Below are 17,796 nucleotides of genomic sequence, written 5' to 3' on the forward strand. Positions count from 1 at the left end.
TAGAGAGGTGGCAGAGGTAGTGGAAAGGTCAAGGTGGTGGTAGTCGAAGCAGTGGTCACGGTGGAGGTAGAAGGGTATAAGTTATGGTGGAGGTGATGGTGGGAGAAGTGTTGGTGGCAGAGGAAATGATGGTGGTGAAGGTGGTAATATCAAGAGCAATGAAAACTTATGTTTGCCCAAAAACTTGAGCACGAACGTTCATAGCAGCATAACTCATCATAGCCCCAAAGTGAAAGCCATGCAAATGGCCATCAGTGGATGAATGGATAAACAAAATGTGTTTTCCATACAATGGATATTATTTGGCCATAAAAAGGAATGAAGCTCTGTTAGATGCTACAATATGGATGAACGTTGAAACCATGATGCTAAATAAAAGAAGCCAGTCACAAGGCTTCCATTATATTGTATAATTCCATTTACAGGAAATGTTCAGAATAGGCAAGTCTATAGACAGAACTTAAATGAGTGGTTGTCTATGGCTGAGGGAAGTAGAATGGGAGTGATTACTAATAGGTATGGGCTTTCTTTTGGGGATGATAAAAATAGTCTAAAATTAGATGGCACAACTCTGTGAATATACTAAAAACTATTGGATTATACATTTTAAATGGGTGAATTTTATGACACATCAATAAAGCTGTTAAATAAAGTGGGGGCAGCAGTGGTGGTGGTTGTGGAGGTCTAAATTTGGTGGGGATACTGGAGAGAGGAAGGAAGATGAGAGTTGATTGACACCTGATATACCTCAGTCAATGTACAGCCAAGTCTGAGTACCACAGATATTTTTCCCATGGAATTTTTTTCTATGCCTTCTGGCTGAACTACATTTCCCCACAGACAACACTGAACCTACACACAAGCATTTCTGAAACAGATTATAAAAATCAAGCCAAGTTTTGGCTGTCATTGGATCGTGTCTAGAAGGGACACCTTTGCTTTTTCCATGCAGTGTCCTCAGCACACAGAACTGGCTTCTTAGGAGCAATGGGATAGTAGCCAGATTTCTTCTTCTCATGTGAGTGCAAACTCAGACGGGGGTCCATGAAGAAATTAAAACAGACATCTGGAGTCTATAATTTTTAATAATTTTAAACTAGCTACAAAATGTCAATCACATCACAAACTGACAGAGAAGACAAGGGGGAATTTAATATTACATGCTGTAATGATATTTATCTCACAGTTTATCTATATTTCATTCATTTATATTATTTTTTAAAGGTTTCTTTATCAGCTACTAAACATCTCAGCAATTTGGTGTGCATAGCTCTAGATTAAGCAACAGAGAATTGTACTGATAACAAACCACAGGGGAAATGGTGATTAATAAGAATCAGCCTTATAAAATTTACATCTCCACACTGTTTCACAGCAAGGTTGCTTTCTTCAAAACAGAGCCTTCAAAAGCAGCAAACAAACCCTATATTACATCCATTTGACATAGTTTCAGCCAAACATATATTTTGCTGGAAATGGTTCAATGGTGAGCGTGTTTAACCCATCTTTTTAAAAACAATTTTTTTTTAAAAAAAGGATGATTATGATTAATAAGTCTAAATATTGACAAAAAGAAAGTGACACTATTGCAGTTTTGCTGGTATAACTTAATCTTGACAGTATCTCAATACTGAACATGCTTTGTTGTTGTTTTGCTGTTGTTGCTGTTGTTTTATGTATGTGTTTTCTCATCAGTATGCTACTGTCATGGAAATATTTTGTTTAAGTAGGAATCTAAAAATCTATTTAGTTCTCATGCATAAATGCATAAATCACATCACTTTGAGTGCAATGCCTGTTATGTAATTCCACATTGTCTAATCATGAAATCATAAAGACAGATGACAGCCGTGAGGAACCAAAGACAGCAAATTTTGAGAGTTTCAGAGCCTGACACCCAAAGAAAGGACAGTGGCAGTAGCTCTGTGGAATGTCACAGTTTTACAAGAACAATACTGTGTATTGAAAGAATCAACAGCACATTGAGCATTCCTAAATTGTTGTCATTCAGCAAACGCCACTGAGGAGAGAAAAGGAAAAAATGAAACCCAAGACATCTTACGTAGGGAGTTAGAGCCACCAAATGACCACTATATACAGCCTTTGGAAAGAAAGAGACCCAGAAAGAACAAAAGACACGTAGTATTGTTGGGCTGATGGATGACACAAGACAACATTCACAATGGGGGTGGATTGATGTGTGCATGTGTGCAGACCTACTAGGTAATACCATGAAAAAAGCATGAAGGTGCCATCTTGCCCGACAGCATTTGGAAGAGGAAGAGGACACAGGTGGGCACATTTAACCACTCCCCAGCATCTTTGTTGCACGTTGGTTGGCCTCATCAATTCTGGTTTTGTTGGAATCAGCCTGGAGAAAGGGGAAAGAAAACAGAATTCAGTTTACCCATTCACATTCCATTCATCCTTCTGGGTCTAGTTCAAATTCCTCCTGTTGGGTGAAGGCATCTTGAGACTTCCCTGATCAGAATGAACCATGCCTCCTTTTGTGTTCCCAGAACCATTGCTTATGGCTGGACTTAGACATGATCCCAGAAGCTTGATCTTAGTTCTCATGACTCTTTTCCCTACTATGGAGAGCAGAGTTATATCATTTATCTTTCTCTTCTGGAATGACACCCAGTGATTTCTATGGCAGGCATTCACATCCGTTGGATTGAGTTGAATTCCTGCCATTTGTACAGTTATTAGCAGTGTCACTTTGGGAAAATTACTTAACATTTCAGGGCCTCAGCTTTCTCATTTATAAGCTGGGGATAATAAAGAACACTGCTAATGAGCACAGTTCCACTCATTCAACTTTGACAACATCAACTATGAGGTATATCCTGTTATTAGCTCCTTTTACCAAGTGAGGAAACTAAGCAGAGGGGATTTAGGCAATTTGTCTAATGTCACAGAACTAATAAATGAGGAAACCAGAGTCAGAAGGCCAGCACCCTGGAGTCAGCGTCCACACTGGTAGTCACTATGTTAGTCATTTTACTACTTAAGTTTGCTATGAGGATGAAATGAGTTTATACACATAGTATGTTTAGAATAATGTTTTGCAAAAATTAAGGGCTCAACATATCTTATCTTGTAATTATTGTTATTGGGTGAAAACGTGGTTTGCTTTTAAGGATGTTTAATAATTGTTTAGCCCCATTTCTGAAGACTTACTCTTATGAGTTATAACTGGCTTGTTTTAGCAGGGGATCATTTACTATCATTTTGTGCCTTGACTGACCCCTTCACTGCTTGAGCTACCTTTTGCTCTGCATGCATCATGAAACCCAGGTCTGCTACCTGGATATACCTTTAAACTCCAGAAAATAAACTATTCCTGACACCACTGAGAAATGTATGAGTCAGCAAGTAGAAGGGAAGACAAAAATTCTTTTTAGGCTGTTGTTTTCCTCTATTATGATTGGTAATGTTGTCTGTCCCTCTCCAGCCTGGGAAGAGGGGAAGGAAGCTGAGAGGCAGTGTAGGGAAACTGGACTGTTTTTATATCAACCAGTATTTACTCAACAGTTACTGATTTTGCATCCATGACTGTGCTTGGTGCTTTCCAATCTCCACCAAGTTGTGTCTTCTTTATTCAGTTTAATTGTGAATTCTCAGCACACTAGAGTTATCAATATTCAAATAGAAATTTGCCAAGTTAAAATAAAAAATAATTCTAGATTATCCATAACTCTAAATTATCTGGCAATGGCTCCCTACCATCTGTTTGGATAATTAAGTGTTGACTTCAAAACAGATAAGATAGAACACTAATTTTCCTTGATTGCCTTGATCTATAGATTCATATTTTTGACCTTAGGTTCCTAATTGGGGAAATGGGTATTCTCTCCAATTTTACTTGGCTCTTAAGTATTCCCTCTTCAGCTACAGAAATAATGACTCTTTGGTACAAAGGAAAATTAGAGGCTCAGATCAGTGTGAAATGCTCCTGAAGACTGGATTATTCTATTTTTCCAGACTTAACTTTGAGAACTGTTCAAATGAGAAAAATCATCCATTTAAAAATGGATAGCATTTCTGGAGGCAAACATTCTAGGATTTCTTACATTAAGAATGCACTGATGAGTCTTCACATGATGGTACAAGAGGATATTTTGAAGTAGAGCATGAGGTTACTCTTTGGATATCCTCAAAGGATCTGGGAGGAGCTGGAACAGACCTATCTTTAACAGCCATCTGTGATGTCCACCTGAATTATTTCTGAAGCATATCAAAATTCCAGCCCATACAGTACAAAAGTGCCATATCTTTATTATATTATATAACAGTAGTGCTTTTAGAAAAAACTCCTGAGATAATCTTATTTTAGATGTCTTCCTGGTATTTGGAGAATATGTCTGTGTTTATTCTATTTATATGCTTTTTAGGACTTTATTTATGCAATATATCCCATTCCAACTTTCATATTTCTATGTAAAGAATCCTAAACTTGCTAATATACTCAAGATATGGTACATGATTTGCCCTTGTGAGAAACCCAGGATGACTAAGAAAAAAGCCAGTAAGAGAGGTAGAAGGAGCTATTTAGTTCACCCTTCTGAACACTCTGGAAATCTCAACTTCAGACCATGACAGGCAGATTTTAGGCCACAGCTCAGACTTCCAGAAGTGGATACTCACTATCCCACATGGCAGCCTGTTCTGACCCCAGATTTGCACTGTTCTCTTATCATCTTTCAGGTGAGGAACCAGGTCATGAAGCTGGTGAGCAGGAAAACCTTGCTGGTACTCAAGATCTTAGTTTTCAAATTCCATGTTTCCTTGTTGATGAGAGGATGTGAGCAATGCTAAAGCTTCAACTTCACTGTATTTCAATGTGTGCGTAGCATCTTCCACTGACAACTTTAAGTCCAAGTTTGAACATCACTAAGTTGTTTCCTTAGCAACAGTTCCCATAAAGATCTGATATAAACTTGCCCTGTTTTAATAGTTTTCTAAGAGAATCGTAGCTTTTTAACCTTAGAAGATTGTCTATATATAAATATCCTAAATCAGAAAACAAGGTTTTCAAATAGACAAAGTAATTTCTTGACAGTCCATAAGGATGTATTGAAAATTGGGTTGTTTTGGACTCCCAAAACTTCACTGCTATCTGAAGTGATGAGAAAGGATCATGACTGATGAAGTTGGGTGAAGATTGCTGTTGGAGTCACGAGAGAATATGGGAGAAACATCAGAAGATTCTCTTTTGTTCTACAGTGTGATTTAATCTTAGATATGCAGGAGACCTCTGCATACCATTTCCTGTTATCAGAAGTAAGAACTTGCACAAGAAGATAGAAGTCTACTAATAATTTTGTAGCTCATGTAACATGTATCATTTGGAGCAATGCTGAGTTGAAATGGGCTTTATCTCAATCATATCCACATTGTTATTTTGAGGGGAAAAAAAGGCTAGTTACTCAATGGCAACTAGACCCCTACCTTACTTCTTAAGCAATTCAGCATTCAAGGATGATATAAACTGTAATGACTATTTCCTATCCACTTGTCTGACTTTTGATTAAACCTTATAGCTGCACATGTCTTTGCTCTTATAGCAAACTTGGCCCAGAATGAAAGGTATTCTCCTAAAGAAGAGAACTAGAAATACAAAGTGGCAGAATTAAGATGTCACTTGCCTTTCCAGGAAAACAGCTTGCTTAAAGCCCAGCTCTATCAATAAAGATTTGACCCCTCTCTTTTAGTAGAACTTCTCCTTCTAGGACTCTAAGTGAGTTAGAGATACATTATCTCCCTACATCTGAGTCAATTGGGTCCTTTGATAGAAAATGACTACTCTTCATTTTTTAAAAATCATTTTCCTGTTGGAAGGTAGTTCAGCAATTATTTCTTAGTTCATTTTTCTGGGCCGTAATGGTTAGGTCCATTTCTGTTGGTTCTAGTGCTTTATGAAACCCCCAATATTGTTCTGAAAATCTATTGATTTGCTTTAAAAGCTTTAAAAGCTTTAGCGTATCAAAGGCTCTTAACAATAATAAGTATGTCATGACTTGTAAAGTAGGCAGAGCTCAAGTATTTTGTCAACTAACATTGACATCTGTGTAGCTCAATATTGATTAGCCAAAGTGTTATGCAATCAAATATTTTTAATATAAAGTGCACAGAACACAATAGGGCAAAGCGTTCCCTTTATGTCTACTCATTGCTTTCTCAAGTCAGTGGAGAATGCTTAGGTACTAAGAAACTGAGTATTTAGCCTTATGATTCAAGAGATCTCAAAAACCATCCTTCTTCCCCCTACCAAAGTGGAATGAGTTGTTGAAAAGAAACTCAGGGTTTCAGCCTCAAAACTTCAATATCTTCCAAGGAATAAACTCACACAATATAAGATTAGCCACGTAGAATCGATTATAGATGCACAATTACCATTAAACCCAATAATGTGTCTATTTCTCCCTGTTGGCATTTGGACACCTTTAAGAGATTACGAGCAATATTTAGGAGTCTACTGATTGGGGAGGGAGTGGAATACAAAGACATAGAGACTGAATCAGATTTGCATAGTGTAGAATACCAGGTTTGGGTGCCCCAAATCTTTATATAAGAGCTTTCCAGTGTTTCTTTCTGTTTCCTCCTAATCTCAAGCCCAAACCTACCCTTTTCCATTCTACTGTCTCCACTCTTCCTTATGCCTCTTGTTGACACTAGGTGGCTCAGTCTTAGCATGACATCTGGTGTCCTTATGTGAACGCAGCTTCATCAGATTATGTTCCCTACTTTGAGATCTGGACATGTGCACTGTTGAACTGGAAATGGAATCTGGGACTTTTTGAACTGTCATTAAAGCTCTGGCACTTATAAAATCAAAGCTCATATTCATCATCTGGCTAACCTAAAATAACTATTCTTTTACTCATTTCCTGATTCTGTTCCTACATCATCTCCACCTGACAAGCTCCTAACCATCCTTTAGGACTCAATTCAAATTCAACCGTTTTTTTGGATATTTTCCCATCCCCTGACCCTTGAAATCTTTCCTCATCTAACATGATTTAGCATTTGATGTGTGGCTTTCTTGGCAAATTATATTTTCATCTGAAGCTCACTGCCTTCTGTAGGCTGTGAGTTTCTTGGCAGTTGGGATGATGTCTTTCTCATCTTAATATGTCCTTTGATTCCTAGCACAATGCCTGAAGCAAAGGTTCCTCTGAGGAATATCTGCTAGATTAAATTCTACCCTGTTACTTACTTATCTGTTGCTGGATTTTTGTCTTAGAAAATTAAGGGAAAATGTCTATCTACCAACGTCTGAATCCAAAGTCACGGTTTGAGGGTCTTGTTATGCCCTTTGCACTTCCTCGGTGGTTATTTCAGAGGAAGTGATAAGCAATGGAAACTTGCTGAATGCCACATGCTCACCTTCTCCATGATCCTGTCGATCTGGCGGTTCTGTGTATCGATCTCATTGCCCATATCCAGGGCCATGTGACGGAGGTTTCCAATGATGCCGCTCACCTGCTCCAGGTTTTCATCCATTTCATTTTCTCGGGCATCATTTGTTACCCTGGGCATCAAAGAACAGTTTTTAGAAGATAGGAAAAAAACTCAAATACCAAGGACTCAAAGTTTAGGGAAAATCTGTAGACCTCTAGGTATCAATCCTATTCTTTTAAAATTTCTATTCTATACAAGAACACATGTTCACTGTTGTACATTGGAAAATGATGTTTTAAAGTGCATTATTGAACACTTACATTTCTATTTTTAAAGAAAGCATATTAAATAGATTAATTTATCTTCTTCTCTTGCTTCCACCAACACATCATTTCCTCCCTTCATATGTTTATCCCAATTTTCATTTTTTTAAGGGTAAAATCAGCTGGGAGGATTAGTTGGGAGGGTTCCAGGTCAGAGAATGGAACTAGTTAGAAACTGTATTTTTCTTTCTGAAGTGTCAGTCAAAATCTCCAAGACTCAAATTTAGAATGAAACAAAAGCTACTGTACTAAGTCAGAGAATTTCTCCACTCATCTTCTTCCCAATTTGGGACCAACATCAATGGGAAGAGTAATGAGAATTACCGTCTTCCCCTTAATCCTGTTTGCTCCCAAGAATTCCAAAGGGAGTTACTTGTTCAAGATGATTTTTACTTGCTCAGATTTCAATGCTATGGGGGTTTTGGTGGCATTGTGAATGGTTGATTTCAAGGAAGAAAACTGTGATAAAAGATTATTGTTTCAGTTTGAATGGGGAGGAAGGAGTTGGCTCTCAAAGTGCCTTATCCAAAGTGCCTTCCCATGTTTTTCATAGCTCAGCTTGAAAGTTAAGAAGGCAATAACTCTTTATTGTAAACAGTAGGTACTTATTCCAGAATGTCTGGCTAACTAATATCTTTCTACAACAGATGGTGATGAGCTAAAATATGTTCAGAGGGGTTAAAATCCATCCCCCATGGTAAATCCCAATGCAGACTGCCCCCCTAAGGTTTTAAAAGCAGTCCAGGCCAGATAAAATTAAAGAGGAACTTCCTAGATTTCTTCTGTAGAAAAGAAGCTTATTTAAATGATCTTCAGCAGCTAAGGCATACTTCTGGTTCCAGGGTTCCCAGCCCTATTTGCACATTAGAATCACCTGAGGAGCTTTAAGAACTACTGATACCTGGATCTCATTTCTAGAAATTCTGATTCAATTGGTGTGGATTAAGTCCAGGCACTGATACTTTTTAAAAATTGCTCAGGTTATTCTAATGTGCAGCCAGGATTGAGGACCCCTGGTCTGGTTTCCCTTGGAGCAAATAGAAACATGAATAGAATTGTCATCTGTTATTTCTAGGTAGATATCTAGATCTTTATACACAAATGGCAGTGACATTTGAATCTGGTTTGTTGGCAGTCTCAGCTACAAAGGCCTGGGTATAGATGGCTGTACAAACAGCAACCCTAGTCATTGCTAAGTCCTAGTGTAGTAACCTGTAAAAAGTTATAGTTTTTTTTCCTTTTCTTTTTAACAACAGAGATATTTGTTCTTATTACTATTTTCTGATCTCTTGAGACTTTAGTTCCGAGTTGGCAGGTCTGTGTGACTTGAGATTTTTTAATAGATGTTTAAGTTAGCTTTTGCTTCCAGATCTCAAAAGAAACGATTAATAAGAATTCAGGTCTGCTCATTATTCTCTACTTGTACCCCCAGATCTGTTCTCTGGCCTTCTTTGCTCTCTGCCCAGAGAGGCTGACCTCTCTACAACCTTATCACCCAGGTTCTCTTACTCTGCCCTCCAGTAGGCTTTGTCCAATGGCCAGTGAGAGACTGGAGGACAAGAGACTGAGGAGTTGGGGCATTTATTTCCCTTTCTAGTTTCCTGTTGGGTTTGACAGTGGCTGCATCTCAACCCACAGCCCCTGCCCATAGCCATAACTACAGTTGGGTTCTGGTGACAGCTCTCTCCTATCCTTTCAGGATTCTTCCTGCTATTCCTAGTTCATAAGTGCTTCGCCATTCCTTATTATTGACCCTGCCCACATCTCTGTAAATAATCTTTCATAAGTTCTGTTCCAATTAAACTCACAGAATGAGACACCTGTTTACTGCCACACTGATGCTGGATGTGGTCATGTGACTTGCTTTGTCCAATGTAATGTGGACAAAGGCTTGATAAGTGCTTGCTCATCAGAGCCTGCCCCTTGGGTTGCTGCCACCACCATGCAAGAAACCTCAGCTCTCCTGCTGGAGAGGCCACATAGAAAACAATGGATGCTCCCTACTCACAGCCCCAGCCAACCACCAGACAAGCAAGGAGGGCCATCTTGGATCATCCCTCACCCGGGTGCATGTAATGAGTGAGTCCAGGAGAGGCTTTTGGAAGACCTACTCAGCCAACATAGAGGTTCAGAAGTAGAAAAATGATTTTTTTTTTTCTTGGCCTCTACACGCAGCCTGTGGGATCTTAGTTCCCCGACCAGGGATTGAAAGCAAGGAGTCCTAACCACTGGACCACCAGGGAACTCCTTAGTTGTTGTTTTAGAACCATTCAGTTTGGGGTGGTTTGTCACTCAAAAGTAGATAACTTACATAGCGCCGGCTGCACAAGACTCACCTGCGGATGAAGCCACCACTGATGGCCATCTGCTCCCGTTCGTCCACCACACGAGCAGGCTGGCTGGCCACAACTCCATCCTGATTATTGCCCCAGGCTTTTTTGTAAGCATCGCTTGATTTAAGCCTATGCAAAAAAGAGGGTGAGTGACAAGCAAAGGGGGCAGAGCATCAAGCTCACAACAACGGTTACCTCTTCAAGCTAAGAACTGAACCAAGCGAATGAGTTTTAATTCGAGGCATTAGAGAATACCGATATATCATAATCTGGACCCATAGAGTTGGCCACCACCATGCCTCAGCTACTCAGGATTTCATTTCCAATCAAGTCAATTGCAATTGTCGAGATGGCAACCTTTGCCCGCGGGTTGTTCTTGTTTTGGTTTGTTTTTGTAGTTTAGTTGGATTTAAGACAAGGATTAAGGTAGTTAGAGGACATTCAGTTCTATTTCAATGACACGGTTATATTTTGAGACACAAAACACACAGAAAAAACATACTGGCAGACAGACACAAAACAAGACTGCCAAGTAGAGTGTGTACATCACACCACAGGAACACACTGTCATCAAGAAAAACATACTGGACCAAGTTTTTACACACCATCATGCAAAGATTCCCTGCTTAATTGTTTTCCCCCAACGCATGTGTGGAAACAAGCATTCCCACTCTGCATGGAGAACATAAAGGATTGGTGGTTGGCCAAGCGTGATGGTCTGTGAGTTGCCTCTAGAATGATTTGAATTAGATAATATATCGGTACTTCCAAACAGTTACCATACATCCAGAATCGATGTACAAACCTTTGTCCACAGAGACAAAAAGTAAAAGAAGCGTAGTGAAATGAATGCAGGAAAATAGAAGAGAGAACAAGCCATCTAGCACCAAAAAGGGAAATCCCTCTACATCTTCTTCATGCACCAGCTACAGGCATGAGTAGAAAGTGAAGCATTCTCATTTAAGCCAAACTACTCCAGAAGTTGACCATTCTCAAAAAAGGCACCAGCAGGACAGTAATAGCCTTCATGAGGATTTGAAACGCAGTTCAATAGCTTCTTTGTTGGGCTGAGGGGCAGGATGGGAGTGGTTACAGACTCCTACTTCAAACTGTCCTGGGATGTGGTGGGGGAGAGTGGTCTGGAACTGGTGTGGTCTCCGTAGGCCATATTTCACTGAGCTGCCTTGGAGAAAAACTTAAAATCCAGGCATACCTGTTGTGCCCAATAGAAACATGTGCAGCGTGTTTTGGTAGGTGTGTTGTAATTGAGCAATCAAAGATGTTTTTAGGTTCTTTGCATAGTAGAAACCACATGCTTTTTAGTCCAAGAACAGAACTTCCTTTGGTCCCATTTTTACATTTTCTATTATAAGACACCGGAATTTAACCTTTTTTTTTCTTTTAGTGTAGGACCATAGCCATTTATTAAAACTGGCTCTAATACTAATATTTGAAGATTAGGGACCAAGAAACCTTGGAGACAAATTGGAAAATTGTACAAATGGAATTTCAGCAACTCCCACAATCTAGTGTATAATACCACAGCCTTAGAGCAGTCAGAATTCACTGCTCTAAAGAGCCAGGGGCCCACTTAGTGGGATAGGATCCAAAAACTAATTTAATGGAGTTTAGAGTCTGGTTTTGTTGTTGTTGTTTTTTTTCAAATCCCCATCTCCTCCATCCTCACATTAACAGAAGTTATATGGACCTTGTGATGCTTTCTGCTATGTAAAATGTCTGGTATACCATCTTTGGCAGAGTCAAGGGGGTGGGAAAGTTTGCGTTTCTGAACGAAGGCGAATCACTGCACCCACAATGCTGCACATAGACTCACATAACTGCCGGACATCTATCATAGTCCTTCGAAACATGCCGAGACAGGGCGAAGCCCTCAGAGAGTCCAGGGCACCACCAGCCACTGCGTTGTGACACATGGTTTTTAAAGCATTATTTACACACAATACGGAACACTTCAGTCAAGCTTTGAAGCTCAGTTAGGGTCTCTTGTGCAATAAGGAATTACTGCCAACTGGTATGTGGAATTCATAGGGGTCGTCATTTCATCTGAACGTTAGAATCCATCCCAGGGAGGGAAGGGGGCCTGCCTCCACCTTTTCTCCACATACAGTTGATGGATGGGGAAAATGTACCTGTGAAATTCATCACAAAGCAGGTAGACATCTCACCTGGGGGCAAGTGGCCACTGAAAAGGATATACAGTTAAATCTTGACTAACTGGAATGCGTAGCAATGTCATTTTGGTGAATTATTGGACTTTCTTCATTAGCAGTGGGCCATGGCGGTACATTTTATTTCAAGGGTGATGGCTGAATATCTGTTAGATTCTTGAGCTACTTTCCTGCCTCAGAGTCTTAGGGCAGTGAACATGATCAAATCATTCCTTGGTTATGGTTTCTCTTGATGTGTCTGATGGCCTTTCCTCTGCAGCTCAGCTCTTACTGTTTGGTCCTATTGGATGTAGAAGTTATATAGAACGGAGACTGAGTGAAAGAATGCCAACTGCCTAGACTGACCTTAAAGAGAAACACTTTAAAATCCTTGATGGGATTTGTTCTCTCCTTGTTCATTTGTCTTTTTGTTAAAAGCGGAAAGGAGCAAAAGTATAAATATACTCAAGGGTTCCAGTTAGCTAGATTCCAGTTAATCAGACTTTACTGTAGATCATTCTTTAAAAAAAGAAAAAATAAAAGTTTAAATTTATTTGTAAATTGAGCCCCTCCCCCTCCTAAACAGGAAGTGGGATATTTTAAATCAGCCTCAAAGTTGAAAGGATGTGAATGGTCATATAATCAGCTAGAAATGACATCAATTTCTATTCTAAAAGCTAGGATCAGGAGAGCTTTTAGGAAAAAGGCTTCTGTTCAAAGGGAAGTGGGAGGGGTGAAGGGGATCGGGTAACGGGTTTAATTTTCCAAATGCATGTTGGACAATCCGCTCATGCATTTTTTTTTCACTGCTAGTCAAAGGAGACTACCTTCCAGAACCCTTATTTTCAGGTTCCTTCTGTTGCAAACCTTTATAACCACATGTCACATTTCTGCTACATTCCAAAAAAGCATTGCAGAACCTTAATAGTTGAATGTTTTGTGATGTTGTGCATGCAAAATCTACACATTTCAACATTTCGGCCAGTGTACAGGGAGGTCTTCCAAGAGGAAGAATTGGAGAGGGATGGGTCCAATTTGGCTAAGGCTTGAGCACTTCTTGTTGAAGGACTCATTGCCTCTGAGTTGGGTGCAGCTGTGGCATCTACGGGTTAACCACTGACACGATTTGGCAACTGGTGGGCAGTTGAAAGGGTGAGTTGCTGTCATACTCTCTAACTTATGAAATGCTTGTTTGGGCCAAATTAACTCTTATTTTTGCTTCTGAAAAATCAGACCTTGATACGTGTTTCTCATCTTCCCAACTTACCCACAGTCTTTTCTAAATCTGCAATTTTGGCTTTTGGGATTTAGAGAACATAAAATCCCTCTTTTATGGGATTTTATGTTCTCTAAAGCACCTCTTTCTTGAGATTAGTCTCTGTCTCGAGGTACACGTTCTGGAAAATGTTGAAACGTTCATCAATAAAAGTTGCTGACAGTGAAGCTTTCACTGTAGTATGCCTGATTTTTAATGCATCAACAGTAACTCCCACTAATATCATCTATGCTATGAGATGAATGCATTGGAGACGGTATTGATCTGTTCTGCATGCCACATACTCATCCTGCCTTTGCACCCAGCAGGAATGAGCTTGTCAAGGCTTGGAGATGGGCCTTGGGAAACCAAAGCTTCAGGCAGGCAGGCAGCACCTACTTGTTACAGGGACACACACAAAGCCCGCAGAATTTTCCTAGATCCGTCAAATTCTTTTCTGCTTCTTTCATGTCCTTATTGATTTGGTCCATCCCTTCCTCAATGCGTTCCAGTTGTTCTGATTAAACACAAGTATTTTATCCCCACAGAATGAAGCAGATGAAAAAGGACAAAGAAAAAAAAGACAAAACTTCAGACATTCACTTTGACATTAAAAAAGAAAAAAAAAAAAAAAGAAAGAAAGAAAACTGGACGCCACAGATTAGAGCTGGTACCCAGTACCTACTTGTTACAAGGACATATGAAAAGGCCACAGCATTTCCCTAAATCTTTTAAATTTTTCTCAGCCTCCTTCATGTCTTGGTTGATATGGTTCATGCCTTCTTCGACACGATCGAGTTGTTCTGGTTAGGACAAAGGGATGACAGTGTGGAATGAATTTTTGGGGGGTTTCCAACAGAACATGAGAAATGTCTATGTGAAACGGAATTTGAAAAAGAAGGAGAGCTATTACAATGCATTGTCCGAGAGGATGCATTGCTGGAGTCGGCTGTTGCTCCCCTATGCAGCCAGGGGTGGAAGGAAATGAACAAAAATGATGCTCAAATAGTTTATAGTGCAGATACGATGGGATGGGGTAGGTAGGCCTGTTAGATTCTGAGGATCCAGGAAAACAACACAGCATATTCACTTACTCAGACACCAGTGAAACCCAAGAGAAAGAAAACAGCATGTTAGTTTATGTTTTAGGCATTCAGATGTAATGCTACTAGAGAAAGTGTCTGCTTCAACTTTAACAGGTCTCAGTCTTCTGGTTTTTAAGCATCCTCAACCAGCTGAGGGTAGAAAATAATCCACCTTCTTCTTTGGGAAAAATAACAACTACAGTGATAACTATCACTGGATACCATACAGTTTTTCCCCCTAGCAGTGTTTCTCTAGTCAAAGGCAGGCCATGGACAGCTCTTGGTTTTGAATACTCAATTAACACAAGTTCTAAGAAAAGCAACATCAGCACAGCAATGTTATAGGTAGTGGAACATTTAAATTCCTTTTATCCTATGACTTCCTTGTAATGAAAGCTTTGGAAGGCATTTCACTTCTCTGCCCCTGATTTCCCATTCTCCACAATGGGAAATGCTAGACCCCAACCCCAGGCAGAGCATGGGAAAAATGAATGCCTGGGTCTCTGGAGGAAGGTGATGGATTGGAACATAAAACAGTACCAAGTCATCACTGCCAGGAAAGCTGACCTTAGTATACCTAAGACATAGATCAATACCCATAAAAATGAATCATACTTCTAGGTCACCAGGGTAACATACACCAACTTGATTAATTTTTCAAAAGTTGTGTCATCAAATTGAGTAAACTATAAGTTCCATGAAGGGATTTTTAAAACAGCTTTTAAGACCATTAAGACAGCAATGGGATGTCTTGGCTGTCTATTTACAAAACCTAATTACATTTCTATTCCTCCTTTCATCTATATTTTCATGCATGCATGCCTACGCCTCTGGGAAGGAAGGCATGATTATAATAAAACTGGTAAATACATTTCCAGTCTAAGGGCATACATAATCACTTAAAAACAATTTCACATTAAATTGTCATTCCAGTCGAAATTGTCATTCCAGAAAACTAAGCTAGGTTCACTAGTGGCCCAAACTGGAGAGACTATCCATTTGGAAAATAAGAGCCTATTATGTTCTCTTTTGTGGGGCTGAGGAATAGAATTCAACTTATTAAGAATCTGCTATCTCTGCTCTGCTTTTCAAATGACAAGGGAAAACAAAATGTTTATCCAGCATAGGCTAGCCGGAGGAAATAAGGGTGCAGTGCTGGCAAACTTTTGCTGAATAAATATAGGTACAGTAATAGCTTAAGAAAAATCTCTAAAGGGGCTAAAAAACAAATGGATGACAATTCTTTACAATCCAGAGAATTCTGTACTTTTCTGAAGACTTCATTCCAGTTTCCTTTAAGGAATGCAATAAATTAGTCTGTAGATCAAATTAACTATCAAATGAGGGGATTGGTTGGGGGGAAAGGAGCCCAATATCCTCAAAACAAGAACTATGTTAAGTACAGACAGAATAGGGACGCCAAATTCCAATCGAGGAATTGCTAATGGCTTCCTGGAGAGCTGGGTTGAGATGAGATTGAAGCATCTGGGTTCAGAGGGAAAACTTGCTGGACTCAACTAATGACAGCTGACATATGCACAGGTTATGGCATGGGGACACACATTCAGGTGTTTGCCTTTCCTAAGGAATTTCTCTTGAGTTAATATTTTCAGCTAAGATAACTTTCTGACATTTCAAGATCCCCACCCACTGTGTCTCCAGGGATTAGAAAATAACATAAATAAAAGTGAACTCGCCCACAAGTGTTGAATTTCTGAACCAGAGAATTCAAATTAAAAGATAAAAACAAACAGGCAGGTCCAAATCCCTATTTCTGAGAGCGGGGTTCAGCCATGTTTTGCCAGTTTGTTCAGCAAAGATCATAGCAAATAGGAATTCTGGAGTTCTTTCAGAAAAGTTGATTCAGAAAACTATTTTATTGCTCCAATATTGGTTGAATGTTTGGTTATACACAATTATCAGTCAAATCCTTAATTAAAAAAATATTGTGGGACTTCCCTGGGGTTCCAGTGGTTAAGACTCCACCGCTTCCACTGCAGGGGACACAGGTTCGATCCCTGGTCAGGGAACTAAGATCCAGCATGCCTCATGGCATGGCCATAAATAAAAAAATAAACAAAAATTTAAAAAATAAAAATATTTAAAAAGAAATTTAAAAATATTGTGGAACCATTTTGTCACAGATATTCTGACAATAATATTTCTTTTTTTTGGTTCCCTCTTTGAATGTGAATGCTATAAAGGCAGGGATTTTTGCCTGTTTTGTTCAGTGCTATGGCACATAGCAGGAGCTCACAATAATGGCAATTTTAAGAGTGTTACTGAGTTACGTTTGTGGATATGTTTGGTGTATTGGGACTTCACAGCACTTAAATGATTTCTGTGAAGATTTTCCTCAGGAAATGCTTGAAAGCAATCAATATCCTCATTCCATTCTGGCGTAGACAGCAGCATCTGAGAGGCTGATGCAATGCAGTGTCTAGGGTTGACTGCTCCTTTCCTCCCTAAACTTACTTTCTGGCTGTTTTCTGTTTACTCTTGGAGACTGGGAGGGGAATAAGATTTGGGATTGGGGAGGTATTCCAGTACATCACACTATATGTTGGGGCAAGAGATTGTTCTTTCTTTTGCTATGATATTTGGATGACTGGTTATTTGCAATGGATCCACCAATGGCAGGATGCTCAGGGATCTAAGTTTAGACATCTTTTCTATCAATATTATGTAAGTAAAGCAGCATGGGACCATTAGAATCCTCAATCTAGTAAAAAAAGAAACAGTAGAAGAATAGCAAGAGGTCAATGCTATTGATTGATCCAATGTGTAAGCCTTCATGAGTGTAACCAATTACAAGATGCTGCCTACATGATTTTCATTTTCCTTAGAATTGATGACCATATGGAAATTCATTTAAATAAATTTAAATAGCCACGTGACTAGGGGCTACCATATTGGGCAATGCAGCTTTAGTCATTCATAAGAGATATTGGTGAGTGGACTTTAGCAAGAGGGATGTTTTCACAAATTTTACCCTGTAGTGCCATGAACCCTTTAAGAAAGTTGGCAGGCTCTGTGGATGAGGGTTTACTTTTCCTTTACTCTGCCAGGCAGTGGTCAAAGATTTCACTGTTTAGTTTGTAGCCGTTCCCATGGGATTGTCCCAAGAGCAGCATTTTCAGCATCAAAACAAACATATAACCCAGCAAAGACCAACAAAGGGAACAAGAGATATGGAAGTGAAAGGTTAAATCATCCCACATTAGG

General features: G+C 39.4%; 1 protein-coding gene across 2 annotated transcripts in view; it reads right to left on the reverse strand.

The window, feature by feature from the left end:
* Window positions 1–1,103: 1,103 nt before the first annotated feature.
* Window positions 1,104–17,796, reverse strand: part of SNAP25 (synaptosome associated protein 25) — a 29,837-nt gene continuing 13,144 nt past the window's right edge. Inside the window, exons 4-7 of one of the 2 annotated variants that reach the window (XM_027118189.1) lie at window positions 14,172–14,289; window positions 10,067–10,192; window positions 7,393–7,537; window positions 1,104–2,371 (exon numbers count right to left, since the gene is read on the reverse strand). In XM_027118189.1, coding sequence (XP_026973990.1) covers window positions 2,303–2,371; window positions 7,393–7,537; window positions 10,067–10,192; window positions 14,172–14,289 — 458 coding nt within the window. In that variant the 3' untranslated portion in view covers window positions 1,104–2,302. Of the gene's footprint in view, window positions 2,372–7,392; window positions 7,538–10,066; window positions 10,193–13,885; window positions 14,004–14,171; window positions 14,290–17,796 lie in introns of both variants that reach the window. The other variant, XM_027118188.1, reaches the window with a different exon arrangement.

The sequence above is a fragment of the Aethalodelphis obliquidens genome, unplaced genomic scaffold (assembly GCF_003676395.1).
Source record: "Aethalodelphis obliquidens isolate GAN/ISIS:26980383/991018 unplaced genomic scaffold, ASM367639v1 scaffold18, whole genome shotgun sequence".
Classification (NCBI taxonomy): Eukaryota; Metazoa; Chordata; class Mammalia; order Artiodactyla; family Delphinidae; genus Aethalodelphis; species Aethalodelphis obliquidens.